This window comes from Chanodichthys erythropterus, chromosome 17, assembly GCF_024489055.1.
Source record: "Chanodichthys erythropterus isolate Z2021 chromosome 17, ASM2448905v1, whole genome shotgun sequence".
NCBI lineage: Eukaryota > Metazoa > Chordata > Actinopteri > Cypriniformes > Xenocyprididae > Chanodichthys > Chanodichthys erythropterus.
In genome coordinates, this window is record NC_090237.1 from 3,660,747 (window position 1) to 3,677,015 (window position 16,269).

A 16,269-nucleotide genomic window follows, 5' to 3' on the forward strand; every position below is an offset into this window, starting at 1 on the left:
TCATTAATTCCAATTCCCTCTATTCTTAGCATTATCATGAATATTTCTTGCAATAAATCATCTCTTATCGTTACAGTTGAAATAAAGCTATTGAGAGCTGCAACAGAGTCATAGCAGATGATTATTCTTTGAGGTTTTACTTCTTCTACCCATTGCAACCCTAAGATTGAAGCGACTACCTCAGCTGTAAATACAGATAATTTATCGTTAATTCTTTTACATATGGTCACATCAAACTCTGGTATGTACACTCCTACTCCTACATGATCATTCCTTGAATCTTTAGATTCATTAGTGAATAATGGTAGATATTTTCACTTAACATATTCATGAACCAAATAATATTATCAGCATTCCTGTCATTCCATTCTTTCTTAAAGGTGCTCTAAGTGATGTCACACGTTTTTAGGCCAAAAGCAAACATACAGCAAACATCTCCTCACTATCCGCTAGCTGCCTGTCTCCTGAACACACTCTAAAAAAAAAACGTGGTCTAGCTAGCCTCTGTTTTGTTTGACAACACTTTGAACGTCAACAGGAAGTTACATCCACCCAGGATCACTTAGAGCACCTTTAAAGTCAACATTGGGAATTGGAAATATCCATGGAGGGACATTACCTCATACTGTGTTTGCCCATACTCTCTTACATACTCTTACTTACTCAAATCTCTTTAAACCATAGACTTCTGTTGTAGTAATATTCCAACCAAATCCTTTACTTGTTCATTGATGTGAATACTCCAAGCAATCAGATACGACACATCAACATTGATGTCATGAACAATATTTAATGTTAGGTGGCCATTACACTGCAAACAAGTCTTCTAGTTCTAGTTGCCAAATTCAAAGTTAAAGTAGATGATATTGTGCTTTTGGGGGAAACACCATATTTTGTTCATTTTGTTCCATTTACTTGAACGTATTTGACATGAAAATGAAATGTTACCGATTGTGACGTCTTATGACATTTCTTCATGTGTGTCAGAAGGCTTCTTTTATGTTTGAAACTCTTGCCACACTCAGTACAGTGGTACGGCTTCTCTCCAGTATGAGCTCGCTCATGTGATTTCAGGGTCCCGGAATGAGCAAAACTCTTGTCACAATATGAGCACTTGTAAGGTCTTTCTCCAGTATGAATTCTTTGGTGTCGTTTCAAATGACTAGATGTAATAAAGCTCTTCCCGCAATCACAACACACATGATCTCTCCTTTCAATATGGGTTTTCTGGTGCTGTTTAAAACTGTTCAGCCACAAAAAACTATTTCCACAGAAAAAACACACATAAGGCCTCTCACCTGAATGAAATTTTAGGTGTTGCTTTAGATATGATGATGAATTAAAATCTTTACCACAATGATCACAGTTAAATGGCTTTTCTCCGGAATGACAGAGCAAATGATGTCTGAGACTTGATGCTTGGGAAAAACTCTTTTCACACTGAGTGCATGTAAACGGTTTTTCTCCAGTGTGAATTCTCATGTGTTTGTTAAGGTATCCTTTTTCTGTGAAACTCTTTCCACACTGAGTGCAGGTGTGCAGCTTGTTGGCATTTGTTCTTTGAATTTTAAAGTTATGATGTTCCTCCTCCTCTTCATTAAGATCTTCTCTTTGCCGTTTCACTTCCACCTGGTCTAAAATACACATCAAGTTAGAATAAGTTCAAGTGATTCAACCCTGATTTAATAGCAGAAATCAACAGATCAGGTATCAGATCTTTCATGTGGCAAAGGTTTGTTATGTCATTCACTTGTTAATATTAAAATGTGTTTGACAACTGCTATATACAAGATTTTTATTATTATTTATCATCCATTTACTGTTTATTAACATCTACCAAAGCAGTCAACAATGAAGAATTAAGAATGGACACCAACCTATATGTTCCTCAGTTTCTTCATGTTTTATTCTGGATAGTTCTGGATCACTCATGTCTTCAATCTCCTCTTTAATAAACTCCATCTTTAACTGTCACACAGATTTCAGTTGCTACACCTGGAGTTTGTCCTTCTTATTTTTTTCTGTGTTTTTATTTAATCTGCATTTAGTACTTCTTGTCTTTGCTCTTTCACTTCCATCTGGTCTAAAATAAAAAGATTAAGTAGTTAGAAAGTGAAAATTCATGTGAACACTGATAACAGAATAGAAGAGATCATGTATCTATCATGAATCAGATTTGTGATGACCCAAAGAATATTTCAGTCATTCTCATTAATAGTCAAAATGTTTCCCTAATAACTGGAATTCATTGAATACACAGGTCACAGATATGGCTATAAACATACATTTTAACATTAAAATGAAAGCTATACGCTTTTATTACACTAAACGACATTTCAAGAGGCACAATCCTCCAAAATTATATGTGGAGAAACAGAGAAAATCCCGCGCTCTAATTTGGCGGCAACATAAAACAAAGACATGCGTTAATAAAACGACAAAAATACATCGAACTGTTGACAGAAAAGCGCATACATAAACTTGTTCAGGGTTTATGGCACTTCTATAATTAATACCAGCTCGAAACTCAATACAGCATATTTCACTCTTTAACGCAAAGAACATCAGAGACTTACCTGACCGACTCTCTCCAGTCACAGGCTGTTCCGAGCAAGCGCGCGCGACCGGTCCATTACAGATGACGTCACTTACAGAACGAACTCAAAAATATTATTTATAAACAAAAATACATATTTTCCCTCTCTCTTGCAGAACAAAATAAATATGATATACATCAAGTAAAAATAATCAGTTAAGGTATCGTTTCAGGTCTATTTTACCAATTCAATAAATAAATAAAAGTTAGCTGGAACAGTAGGCATTAAACTAGTCTCATTGTAGGGTTTACAAAAAATAAAACAAAACTCAACACTATAAAATATTTTTGTACAAATTTGCAACTTACTGCAGCAGTTTTAATGCCATTTTAAACCATCTGCAAATTAAGAAAGTCAGTTTAACATTTTACAGCTTCTGTTTTGGGTTCTATACAGCAATGGACTCTTGTACAACCAGGGGGAAAACAGATTTTGCAAAGTAATTATCCAGTGAGAAAAGATGAATGAATAAAATGTTGCTCGTTGTGGCGACTTCTTACTACATTGCTTCATATGAATCAGAAGGCTTCTTTAACGATTGAAACTCTTCTCACACCGAGTACAGTAGTGCGGTTTCTCTCCAGTATGAACTCGCTCATGTATTTTCAGAGTTCCAAACCGAGTGAAACTCTTGTCTCAATATGAGCACTTGTAAGGTTTTTCTCCTGCATGAATTCTTTGGTGCTTTTTCAGACTGTCAGCTCTAGTAAAGCTCTTCCCACAGTCACAACACATGATCTCTCACTTTATGTGTTTTCTGTCAACTTTGTCTATGATGACAGAGTTGCATTTTCTCTATCTCAGCATCATCACCATTGAAATTTCACTTAATTTATTGTTTTTCCTCTTTCACTTCCATCTGGTTTGAAATAAACATTTTAAGCAGTTAGAATCCATTAAATGATGATAAATTCAGGTGAACTCTGATTTAATAACAGAAAACAAGAAATCGTACTCGGTTACTAACGTAACCTCGGTTCCCTGAGATACGGAACGAGTACTGCGTATGGGGAAAGGTCTCCCTTTTTCCCCGCTGCTGAAGCCTTTTTCAATAACGCAGTGTAACTGCACCGTCATTGGTTCACTCATAGACAAGTTGTTGAACCAATGACGGCGCGGCATAGCTGCGCGGCCTATGGCGACAAAGCGCGCGAATATTCCCGCCGAAATGGGCGGGGTTAAGGGCTATATAAGCAGGCGTTTCGCCATAGGATTTCAGTGTCATTCGACTGAAGCGACGACCCTGAGCCGCAGCCTCGTGGCACGGCAAGTATCGCAGTACTCGTTCCGTATCTCAGGGAACCGAGGTTACGTTAGTAACCGAGTACGTTCCCTTTCGATACTTCACTCGTACTGCGTATGGGGAACGAATTCAACCACGCCGTGCCACGGCTGGGAACGATATAGCTTGAAGTTTGGACACCTGAGAGGGGGCCAAAAAGACAAGCGAGAGGGCAAGCCCTTACCGAACCCTTGCGTTACACTTAGAGGAAATTTATTTCCATGATAGTGTGAGGCGGAGCTCATCTGAGGCCGCTAATCACACTGAAAGGACTCGAGCCTGTAAGGTCGGGACATCGAGATGGTAAAACCTGACAAAGGTGGACGGCGAAGACCAGCCGGCCGCCACACAGATGTCTTGGATGGAAACTCCGTTGGACCAAGCCCATGAGGAGGCCATCCCTCTAGTGGAGTGGGCTCTGACTCCTATGGGGCATTCGGCTCCCAGTGAGGAGTAGCACAGCGTAATAGCGTCCACTATCCAACGAGAAATGCGCTGTTTTGAGACCGGAGATCCTTTGGTGTGGCCTCCAAAACAGACAAAGAGCTGATCTGACTGTCTGAAAGACTGCGATCGCTCTATGTAGGTCCTCAATGCCCTGACAGGGCAGAGTAACTCCAGCCCTTGCTCTTCCGTCGAAGGGGGCAGAGCAGAGAGCGAGATGACCTGAGCTCTAAACGGCGTTGAGAGCACCTTAGGGACGTAGCCATGCCTGGGTTTCAGAACGACCTTAGAGTCTCCAGGCCCGAATTCGAGGCATGCAGGGCTCACAGAGAGGGCCTGCAAATCGCCAACACGCTTAACCGAGGCCAGTGCTAACAGCAAGGCGGTTTTTAGCGTCAATGGCCTGAGGTCGACTGAGCCCATTGGTTCAAATGGGGCTCCTTTTAAGGCCCTGAGGACCAAAGACAGGTCCCAGGAGGGAACGGTGAGGGGCGAGGAGGATTCAATCGCCTAGCGCCCCTCAGGAAACGGATGACAAGTCCGTTTCGTCCCACTGATTGGCCAGCAATAGGAGCATGGAACGCTGCAATGGCTGCTACGTAAACCTTGAGCGTGGAAGGGGTGCGCCCCATTTCCAAGCGTTCTTGGAGGAAAGACAGTATAGAAGATACGTCACTCTCCATTGGGTCTATGTTGCGTGACGAACACCAGTCAGCAAAGACCGACCATTTCTGGTCGTAGAGGCGTCTCGTGGACGGCGCTCTAGCCTGAGAAATGGTATTTAGGACGTCCCTGGGGAGGTTAGTAGGCTCCCATCGAGGGACCAGTGGTGCAGAGCCCAGAGCTCCGGCTGTGGGTGCCAGATTGCCCTGTTCGCCTGAGAGAGGAGGTCCCGTCTCAGGGGGATCGGCCACGGGGCTCTCAGAGAGAGCTTGAACAGCTCCGAGGACCAAATCTGGTTCCTCCAGAGCGGGGCCACTAGAAGGACTCTGTGTTGGTCTTCTCTGATGCGCCTGATGACCTGAGGGATCAGGGCGATCGGAGGAAAAGCGTAAAGGAGCGTGCTGGGCCATGAATGGGCCAGAGCGTCGACCTCCTTCGAGAAAAATGTTGGGCAATGAGAGTTGTCTTCTGAGGCGAAGAGGTCTATCTTTGCCTTCCCGAAGAGCTCCCAAATCCTGAGGACAACCTGGGGATGGAGCGTCCACTCGTCGGAGGGGACGTTGCTCCGTGACAGCATATCTGCACCCAGATTGTTCCTGCCAGGAACATGAGTCGCTCTGAGCGACTGAAGCCTCGGAAGAGCTCATTCCAGTAGACGTTTCGCCAGAGCGCATAAGCGGCTGGACGAGAGACCGCCCTGGTTGTTTAAATATGACACCACTGTCATACTGTCCGATTGGACTAGAACGTGACGCCCTGTCAAATGAGCCTGAAAGAACTGAAGGGCCTTCATCACTGCTAGCATCTCTAGACAGTTGATGTGCAGAAGGCTTTCCTCTTGGCTCCATGAGCCGAAGGCAGGTCTGCCGTCGCACACAGCGCCCCAACCCGAGTTGGAGGCGTCTGTTGCTAGCACCGTCCTTCGTGAGACCGCCTGTAAGGGCACTCCGCGCTTGAACCATACAGGGTTCGTCCAAGGTTTCAGGGCTAGAAGACAGGCCTGATTGACCTTGAGGCGAAGGCGGCCGTGCCGCCAAGCGCTGGGAGGAACCCGGAACTTCAACCAGTACTGAAGAGGCCGCATCCGAAGAAGGCCGAGCTGTAGTACCGGAGAGGCGGAAGCCATTAGCCCTAGCAGCCTCTGAAAAAACTTCAGAGGGAGGCAGGCTCTGTTCTTGACTGAGGCTGTGAGCTGCTGAATCGTCAGAGTGCGCTCTGGCGAGACTACTGCCGTCATATGGACTGAGTCGAAAACTGGGAAAACATCCCAGAAATGATATTCGTTGAGTGGGGCACAGCAAGCTCTTGGTTGCGTTGATCCTGAGACCCAGGCATTGTAAATGGCTGAGGAGCACGGATCTGTGGTGTTCCAGCTCGACTCGCGAACGGGCTAGAATGAGCCAGTCGTCGAGATAATTCAGGACTCGGATTCCCGCCTGTCTGAGAGGGGAAAGTGCCGCGTCCATGCACTTGGTGAAAGTGCGAGGAGCCAGAGACAGCCCGAAGGGCAGGACCGTATATTGGTATGCCACTCCCTCGTATGCGAATCTCAAGAATCGTCTGTGACGAGGGGCTATCTGGATGTGAAAATACGCATCCTTCAGGTCCAGCGAGCAGAACCAGTCCTCGGAGCAGATGTGCGCGAGGATCTGTTTCAGTGTCAGCATTTTGAACTTCCGTCTCATGAGGGAATGATTCAAAAGTCTGAGATCCAGGATGGGTGTGAGACCACCATCTTTCTTGGGGACCAGAAAATAGCGGCTGTAGAAGCCTGACTCGCTTTCCGCGGGGGGAACTATTTCCACAGCTCCTTTTCTTAGCAACGTCATGACTTCGGCTCGGAGGACATGGGCGTCGTCCGGATTGACCAAAGTTTGAAGCACCCCGCCGAAGCGAGGGGGCCGGCGTGCAAACTGGAGCGAGTAACCCTGAGTTACGATCCCCATGACCCAATCTGACACATCGGGGATGGCCTGCCAAGCCTCGGCCCGAGTGGCAAGGGGTTGAATGATATCGTGTGACAGACCGCCGCTGAGGGGGTTGTACACCGAGAGTAGCGGAAGAGGAAATTTGCTCCCTTTTAGATGATATAAAAATTTGTTCGCCGTGAAAACGGCGTTTGGAGTGGGCGCAACAGTTGTGGGCCCAGTTGTCACTTGAAACATGTTTCCCACGCCCGGATTTAAACGAGGCGGAGGGGAAAATGTTCGTGGGAGCTTTTGGGGTGGTCCGGTCGCGACGGGACGATTCCCCATCCTCTTCCTTCCTGGCAGATCAGGATGACTTCGGAGGCACCGGGTCCAGCACAATCTTGGGCCGGGGTCCCTGGCGTCTCGGGAAGGGATGGCGCTTGGCAGAGCGCGAGCGCTGGCGTTGCTCCTTAGGTGGCGCTGACTGCGGTGCTGCAGGTGGAGCGGGCTTGTGCTGCTGAGCCGACGCAGTCCTGGGGCGGCTGGAAGCAGAGCTGGAGCGCTTGGGCAGGAAATGTCTCATGGCCTGAGACGATTTCTGTGCCGCTGTGAAGCGTTCAGTGAAGCCATCCACTGCAGGGCCGAAGAGACCAGAGGGAGAGACCGGGGCGTCTAAGAAGGCCGTCTTGTCATTGTCCTTGATCTCCGTCAAGTTAAGCCACAGGTGGCGCTCCAACACTACTAGGCTGGCCATGGAACGGCCGATGGCCTGAGCCGTAGCCTTCGTGGCTCGCAGGGCAAGGTCAGTAGCGCTGCGAAGGTCCTTGAAAGCCGGCGCGTCAATCCCAGACTCGTCCAGAGAGCGGAGGAGTTTGGCCTGGAAGACTTGGAATATGGCCATGGAGTGTAGCGCAGAAGCGGCCTGTCCTGCCGAAGTGTAAGCTCGACCAGCTAAGGTAGAAGTAGTTCGGCAGGGCTTGGAAGGGAGTGACCTCTTAGCTTTCCATCCCACAGCCGCGGGAGGGCAGAGGTGAGCAGCCACTGCTTCGTCAAGGGGTGGCAGGTGCTCGTATCCCTTTTCCTCGGCGCCGTCGACGGCAGTGAGGGCGGAGCGGTGCGTGGTATGAAGGCGGGCGGAGTACGGAGCGAGCCACGACTTCGTCAGCTCCTCGTGGACCTCGGGAAAAAAGGGCGCTGCTCGCTGTGTGGGCATGAGTCCCCAGCGAGCGCGCCGTCTGCATGGGGCTTGCCCAGGCAAGCGACGCACTCGCTGTGACCATCACCGTCGTGCAGGGGGGCCCTGCACGTGCCACACAAGTGGCGGGGCATCTGAGAAGACGCCGTTGCCGTGAAAACGGCACTTGGGTGGCTCTTTTAGAGCGGCGAGGGCCGCGGAAGCTCTAGAAGCGGTGAAAACCGCTGAAATTCGCTCTTTTAGAGCGGCGTTAAGCCGCGGTGAAGCTCTCAAGACGGCGCGCCGGATGGCGGCAGGGGACACACAGGAAGCGGCCGGGAGCGGGAAGCGGGAGGCGGCGACTCGGCGACGGCGCTGACGCTGCAGTCGGAGAGGGCGCCGGCGCTGTCCTCAGTCCGGCGAGTCCAGGCGAGTCCGCTGCGGGAGCCTCTTCAGACGGCGGCGAGAGCAGTCAGGAAGGCGGCGAGCTTCTCGGCTTCAGGCGGAGATCAGCGAGGAGATGATGAGGTTGTCGCTGAAGGAGAAAACACTGAAATCCTATGGCGAAACGCCTGCTTATATAGCCCTTAACCCCGCCCATTTCGGCGGGAATATTCGCACGCTTTGTCGCCATAGGCCGCGCAGCTATGCCGCGCCGTCATTGGTTCAACAACTTGTCTATGAGTGAACCAATGACGGTGCAGTTACACTGCGTTATTGAAAAAGGCTTCAGCAGCGGGGAAAAAGGGAGACCTTTCCCCATACGCAGTACGAGTGAAGTATCGAAAGGGAACAGGTCTCTGACTATCAAATATCAGATCTTTGATTTACCAAAGGTTAGTTTTAATAAAAATCCAAAAATACATCAAACTGTTGGCAGAAACTTTTTCTGGTTTTATGGTACTTTTATAATAAATACAATTCTTACTTATTCTTAACTTAATACAGCATATTTTCACTATTTAATGCAGAGACATACCTGATTGACTCTTCTTCTTTTAGTTTTATGGCGGGTTACAGACCATCGTTAAAGGTGCAAACCGCCACCTACTATATTGGAGCGTGTAAAATCATGGCTTCGTTGATCATTTTTTAAATTCTTTTACCTATACCTGTTTCTTGCATAAACTTTATGCCTCAACAACTTCACTTTGAGAATTTCCTATACCTAAAATACTTCTTATATCCCATTCCATCCCTATTTTAATAATACATTCTTTACATTTTCTTCTCTCTTCCTGAAATTTCCTACATTTTCTTTACAATTACATACCTCATGTACGTATCTGAGTTTTTATTTTTATTCTTATTTTACTCATAAGAAATAACATGTTTTAACTTTATGTTTTTTGAACTCTGTAATATTCTCTTCCTTAATTATCTAAGTCCCATATTTTTTGCCAATTTTTGTCAATATTACTTTTTATTACAGTTTTACCTTCATTTTCCAAGAGAAATCTCAATTTTATCAGTAAGATTTGATACTTTTTTCACTAATTTATCAGCTTCCTAATTACCTAAGATTCCTATATGTGCAGGTCTATCCAACAAATCAAACCATCATCTATTTGCAATCTTTCTAAATTTAACAATGCTGTATACATTTCTATTAAAATATCTTCTCTAGTTGTTTTACTAGAAATAAGAGTCTGTAATATTGCTGCTGAGTCTGAATATATTATCATTCTGTGACTTCCTCCACCCATTGCAAACCCAGAGAAACTGCCACTAGTTCAGCTGTATATACAAAAACATGATTGGATATTCTTTTATTGATCTTTACTTTGAGTTCTGGAATATCAATGCCAACTATATGCCCATTACCTGGATCTTTAGAGTCATCTGTATTAATATCCATTATATTTTTTGTTAATGAATTCTTGTATTAAATTGATTTTTTCCCCCTGTTCCATTCTCCAACCATTCCTTTTTCTTTTTAATTAAGTCTAAGTTAACCATAGGTTCTGGAAATATCCATGGTGGAATTATGATACTTAGGATTTCCGTCACTCACACACTTATTTATGAACAAAATACATATTTTCCCTATTTCTTGCAGAACAAAATAAATATGATATACATCAAGGAAAAAAATATAAACAATTAATTAAAACATAAAATTTATTGTTTCAGATCTATTTTATCAATTCAATAAAACAAATAAATGTTTGCTGGAACAGTTACCAAAAACCTCTCAACACTGCAAATCATTGATATTTGTGCATACTTGCAACTTAGTGCAGCAGTTTTAATGACATTTTAAGCCATCTGCAAAAAAACTAAAACAACAACGGTTTAGTCCGGTTTTTTTTCCTTTTACAGCAACTGACTCTTGTACAACCAGGGGGGAAAAATGATTTTGCAAAGTAATTATCCAGTGAGAAAAGATTAATAAATTAAATGTTTCTCATTGTGGCGACTTCTTACTACATTTCTTCATATGAGTCAGAAGGCTTCTTTTACGATTGAAACTCTTCTCACACTGAGCACAGTGGTGCGGTTTCTCTCCAGTATGAAGTCGCTCATGTTCTTTCAGGAGTCCTGACTGAGCGAATCTCTTGTCACAATATGAGCACTTGTAAGGTCTTTCTCCAGTATGAATTCTTTGATGTTGTTTCAGATGGTCAGCTCTAATAAAGCTCTTCCCACACTTTGAACACACATGATCTTTCTCACTGGTGTGTTTTTTCTGGTGTCGTTTACAATGATCCTGCCGAGTAAAAAACTCTCCACAAAACGAACATGCATAAGGCCTCTCGTTTATGTGAGTTTTCAGGTGTTCTTTTAGGTTGGCTGATAATTTAAAACATTTACCACACTGATCACAGTTATATGGCTTTTCTCCCGAGTGAACACGGAGATGATACTTGAGATCAGTTTTACATTTGAAACTCTTCTCACAATGAGTACAGCAGTACGGCTTCTCTCCAGTATGAAGTCGCTCATGTATTTTCAGAGTTCCTGACTGAGCGAAACTCTTGTCACAATATGAGCACTTGTAAGGTTTTTCTCCAGTATGAATTTTTTGGTGCTGTCTCAGACAGCAAGCTTTCGAAAAGCTTTTCCCACAGTCACAACACACATGATCTCTCACTTTATTATGTGTTTTCTGTTCACAGTTTTCCATCAATGAGAATCTCTTTTGAGTTGTGAAGTCGCAATGTTCCTCCTCGACTTCAGACAGTTCTTGCTCTTTCACTTCCATCTGGTCTAAAATAAACATAATACATAGTTAGATTCAGTTCAAGGAGGATAAATATGAAATTTCAAGTGAACTATGATTTAATAGCTGAAAACAAGAGACCAGGTGCCAGATTTACTAACAGCTTGTGCCAACACAAATCCTGTTTTGGCATTAAAAAAAAACTACTGTCAGGATTTACTAATGAAGGTGTAGGCAGGGTTATTTTTGCTATGACTTTGTCTATGATGACAGAGTTGCATTTTCTCTGTTTATAGTGCTCATTATTTCACAGCCACTAGATCTGGTGAACTAAAGCTTTGATACTTTAACCCAAGAATGCATTGCTGTGATTTTAAAATTGTTTTATCACTAAAAAAATTTAATCTATTTGATATTTTATGAATTCTTTAAAAAAAAAAATGTTTCTGACCCTAATCAACATCATTTTCACATTTTTGTATCACTATCCCAAGTATGTTTAAAGGGGGTCAAATTGACCCGTATTCATTTCCTACAGAATTTTGACTCAACAGTATGTTTGGATACATTTTTGTCAATAATATTTATTTTCTTAAAACTTACACTTGAAAACACACACACATCTCCCTACTATATAGTAGGTGAAAAGTAAGTAAAAGTGATACGAGAATAGTTGGATGGCTTAATTATAGCTGTTTGTTCTTAACCCATTTTCATCTCCCAAATCTTGATCTTCATAGTCTGATTGTCATTGTCTTGAGTTTGTGTCCAACCTCTTTGAGGAGTTCTGACCAATTAGGTATTGTCTTTGTTTCAGAGGTGGCTTTGTTATGTCATGTTATGGTCTCTTAACTTTCCTGCTATTAGCAGAGAGGGAGTACAGCTTACATTTTACACAGATTTCATTCAAGCCAAAATTTAAGTTATGAATAGAGATTTACATTCATACAAAACAAGGCACACTTTCAATCAAACATTCAATAGTTATAACAATTACATGAATTGTGAGTAAACTAACCATAATGGTCACATATATAGTGTGTAGATATGATATGTAATTATGCAGTTGAACGACATTTGATTACAAGTCCGTTTAGAATTGTTTTGGGATGATCTGATGCAGTTTTCCTGTGGATTCCATTTCGTCTATTTTGTATCTATGTTTGGGGATCAAACAACTTCTGGGGCCAGTTGCATAAACATAGCCATTATCTTAAGAACTAGTATGACCGTTAGTTAGGGGTAATCAGCCTTACTTTTGGTATTAAATTAGACAACTATAAGTTATGTAACCGATTTAAAAAAGTTATGAACAGTCTTAAAGAAAAAAAAATTGATGACTAACTTGTAAGAGTAGACTTAGCAGTTTATGAAACCGGCCCCAGGTGTTATCTTGGTGGGGCTAAAGCTGTGACCTCTTCAAACCAATACATATTTTACAAACAGCTTAAGTACTTACTTAGTTTGGCTCTTCTTTTACAAGTTTGCAAAGCCATTAAATTTCACTGGGGGGGGATGTTCGTTAGTTAGCTCAGACGGGCTGGAGTCCACTTCATTTATGGTCCTAGATTGTTGATTTGGTGTCTGGAGTGTTGAGTTTTTGCGTGGAATTAGGTTTGAATGAATCATCTGGAAGATTAATTTGTCTGGTTCGCCCTGAATTCCTACAATACTTAAAATCATACAACACATACTTTTTTAACAGTCATAAATTTCTGAAATGTACATTTCAAATGCTATTTCAGATGTAGTAGAGAAAGGCCTCAGGAAAGGACAGCCGAGGGCCCAAACAAAGAAAGAGGTGAAAACTATGCTTAAAAAGGTGCAAATCTTATGTGAAATGTTCCATTTTTGTCTGAAAAGATTTTTTTCACAAGTTCTGTGAGAAATGTGAGGATTAACTGTTCAGACTCGAATATACTTTACAATATCTAAATTACTTTAAAGTAAGTTTTAAAAAAACAACAACTGCATTTTTGAAAAATACTACATTTTACTTTTTGAAATGCATTCAAGGAAAGTGGACAAATAAACATGTTTGATGTATTAAAACATTTGTCATTATTTTAATTAATAGGACACCTACTTATTTATTTAAAGAAAACTAATTCCAATACAGGTATTTTTGACCCAATTTATGTATTTGTGTAGGTTTTTTGGTTCCTTCATTCTAAGGCTAATGTTTCTCAGCAGTCAATGATTTAGAAACAAGAATGGACACAAACCTGTTTGTTCCTTAGTATCTTCATGTTTTATTCTGGATGGTTCTGGATCACTCATGTCTTCAATCTCCTCTTTAATAAACTCCATCTTCACACAGATTTCAGCTGCTACACCTGGAGTTTGTCCTTCTACTTCCAGTATTTATTGGTGAATTGTTGTGGGAGGAGCTTCACTGTAGGTGATCACTGTGTGATACTGACGCCCACAGGACCAGATCTGGGGGGGGGGGGAGAGATGTGACTAAATATATAGTCTGACTACTTTTAGATTACTTTTAGTTTATTTCTGATCTAACTCATTTATCACACTGATTTGAATATAGGATAACCATGTAACAAAATGACATATAAATACAAAGAGAAAGAATATATATTCCATTATTTATGTTTTAAATATTACATTACATCAGGGTTTCCCAGACTGGAGTTCATGACTGAACTGCAAAGAGTTTGTGAGTTTAACGAAAAGCTATTTATTAACCGATATCCGAAAAACTGTGATGTTATTATTTATCATTATTGACTTAATTTTATTGTTGACATTATTAACTTCTTAAATTATTAACCTAAAATCTCAGAGTCATCTTCAAGAAAGTTTATTAGGTCAAAGAGTTTCTGCTGACAAATAAGTTGAGGAAAAAAATATCCATATTTAACAAGCAAAATAGCTTCCGCCACACCGCCTTCCATATTTAGCTTATGTTGCGTCAGTTATGCTTTTTTTGTAAGTTGAATACAGAAGGCGGAATAACAGGAATAACTCGTTAAATATGGATATTTTTCTTACACAAATGAATCACTTCACTTTACAAGGCCTTAATTAACCCACTGGAGCCGTGGTGGAGTACTTTATGATGGATGGATGTGGTTGGATGATGTACTTTCTTCAGCTTCATACTCATTCATCCCATTCACCGCCATTATAAAGCTTTGATGCGTCAGGATATTTATTAATATAAAAATGCTCTGGGTCTTAGTTTTCAGTGAAAGTCTCAGTCACAACTAGTCAATTGACCGTTCACAAAGACCTGCCCCCTTTAGTTACTGTTGCTACGTCCGACAAGCCATGCTGATCTCTCGCCACATATTTAAACAATAAATACCATTTTGTGGATCTTTAATATGTCGTGACAGATCGCTGTAGCGCCTCAGTTCAAGCGGCTTTTGAACCGATCATTTCTTTCTACAAGTTCATTTATAGCATCAAATAAACATGAATGAACATCATAAGGAATGTTGTTTCACGGAAAGGTGTCAGTACACACCATTTTTCAAGTTCAAGTCCAAATGACGTTATGATTGGTTACATCGCCTGTCAATCAAACTCTTGGTCAATTCCACAAACCTGGAAGACCTTCTGTATGTATAAAAGCAGTAAGTTTTTTTTAAGAAAGGAAAATTTAAAAGATAAAAAATAATAGTAGGGAGAATAAATTAATTATGAATTAAGAAGACCTCAGATAACCAACACCTATGAAGAGACGGCGCCAACTCCTGCGAGGACTTCAGAGGACGCAATCATCTGGATCAACATGCACATTGCACAATTTCTATAACCTAATTATTGTTAATGTAATTAATTTTTCCAGGAGCTCATTGCTTCTACGTTCAGTTAAACTGCTAATAGTGATTGTAAAATTAATTGCCTAAATTATTAGGCAATTATTCTTTAAATTGTAATGTTGACATGCATTCTCTGTAAAGCTGCTTTGAAATGATATGTATCTGAAAAGCGCTATACAAATAAATGTGAATTGAATGAATAATTTACAGTCATTGTTGGAATGACATGTAATCAACACAAAAGTAACTGTATTCTGTATTCTTTTTCAGGTCTAAATTAGACACATTAGCTCTACATTATGGCATTTTTATTGTTAATCAATGTTAACATCAATTCTTACATTAGAAAATTAGGAGCTTTCATCTTTATTAACTTTTCACTGTAACCCTGAGCATTTAACGTATAAATTAGAAATACCTCATGTCTCAAGTTGGTTCAACATCTCTCACGTGACGTGTGGCAACAACATACAGACTGAAAATAAACAGCATCCAGCGAAAAACTCCACAATTGTCGTTCATTCAAACTACATGGTCGTTACAGTCGTCGATTATTAACTTCAACATTCAGCACTCATTCTGTGCATCTTCCTCTATTTGTTCTTTAGGATATACAAGGTAAACTAGTGATCTCTTTAGTATATTACTGCCACCTACTGGAAGTTTAAATGCACTCATTTTGTAATGAATCCCATCAGATTTCAGATTCTGAAAGCTCTGTTTGGATTTCTAATTGCCTATAAAAAGATTATCTGGGTGCATGTAAACGTAGATAACATGCTGACAAATTTTGACTCAAGTTCTTTTTGCCAGTCTAGTCTTATTTAACAGAAAGATGCTGAACTGTCTATTCAGAATTTTTTTTTTTCCAATTATATGACATACATTTATTATACATACATACATTGTACTGACTGTCATTACTGTATCAATAGTGTAAAATTACACATGTATGCATTTAGCAGAAGCTTTTCATCCAAATCACATTTCAACTGAAATTACATCTAGACTCTAGATATGCTGCATCTCTCACATTGTCCATAATGTATCTTGATAAAGTGTAATTCCTCATTTAACTCACAATGCCCTATAGTCGTATTCTTGTGGTAAGAAGTGCTTCAAACTATTAATGTCTGATAATAGACTTTTCCCCCTTTTTTTGTGAAAAGCACCTGTATAGTTTCCGTTTCCTTTAATTTCGAGACAAACCTTTGAAATTTATTTTAAAATATGTTCCTGCTTCAGAATTAC

General features: G+C 41.5%; 1 protein-coding gene across 1 annotated transcript; it reads right to left on the reverse strand.

Moving 5' to 3' along the window:
• Positions 1 to 643: 643 nt before the first annotated feature.
• Positions 644 to 15,596, reverse strand: LOC137004382 (zinc finger protein 135-like). The gene is made up of 6 exons (XM_067364645.1): positions 15,437 to 15,596; positions 13,459 to 13,672; positions 12,693 to 12,905; positions 10,501 to 11,280; positions 2,052 to 2,083; positions 644 to 1,542 (listed from the first exon to the last, which is right to left on the reverse strand). Exons 3-6 carry the CDS (start codon positions 12,727 to 12,729, stop codon positions 898 to 900), a joined length of 1,494 nt encoding a protein of 497 aa, XP_067220746.1. The 5' UTR covers positions 12,730 to 12,905; positions 13,459 to 13,672; positions 15,437 to 15,596; the 3' UTR covers positions 644 to 897.
• Between the last annotated feature and the right edge of the window lie 673 nt (positions 15,597 to 16,269).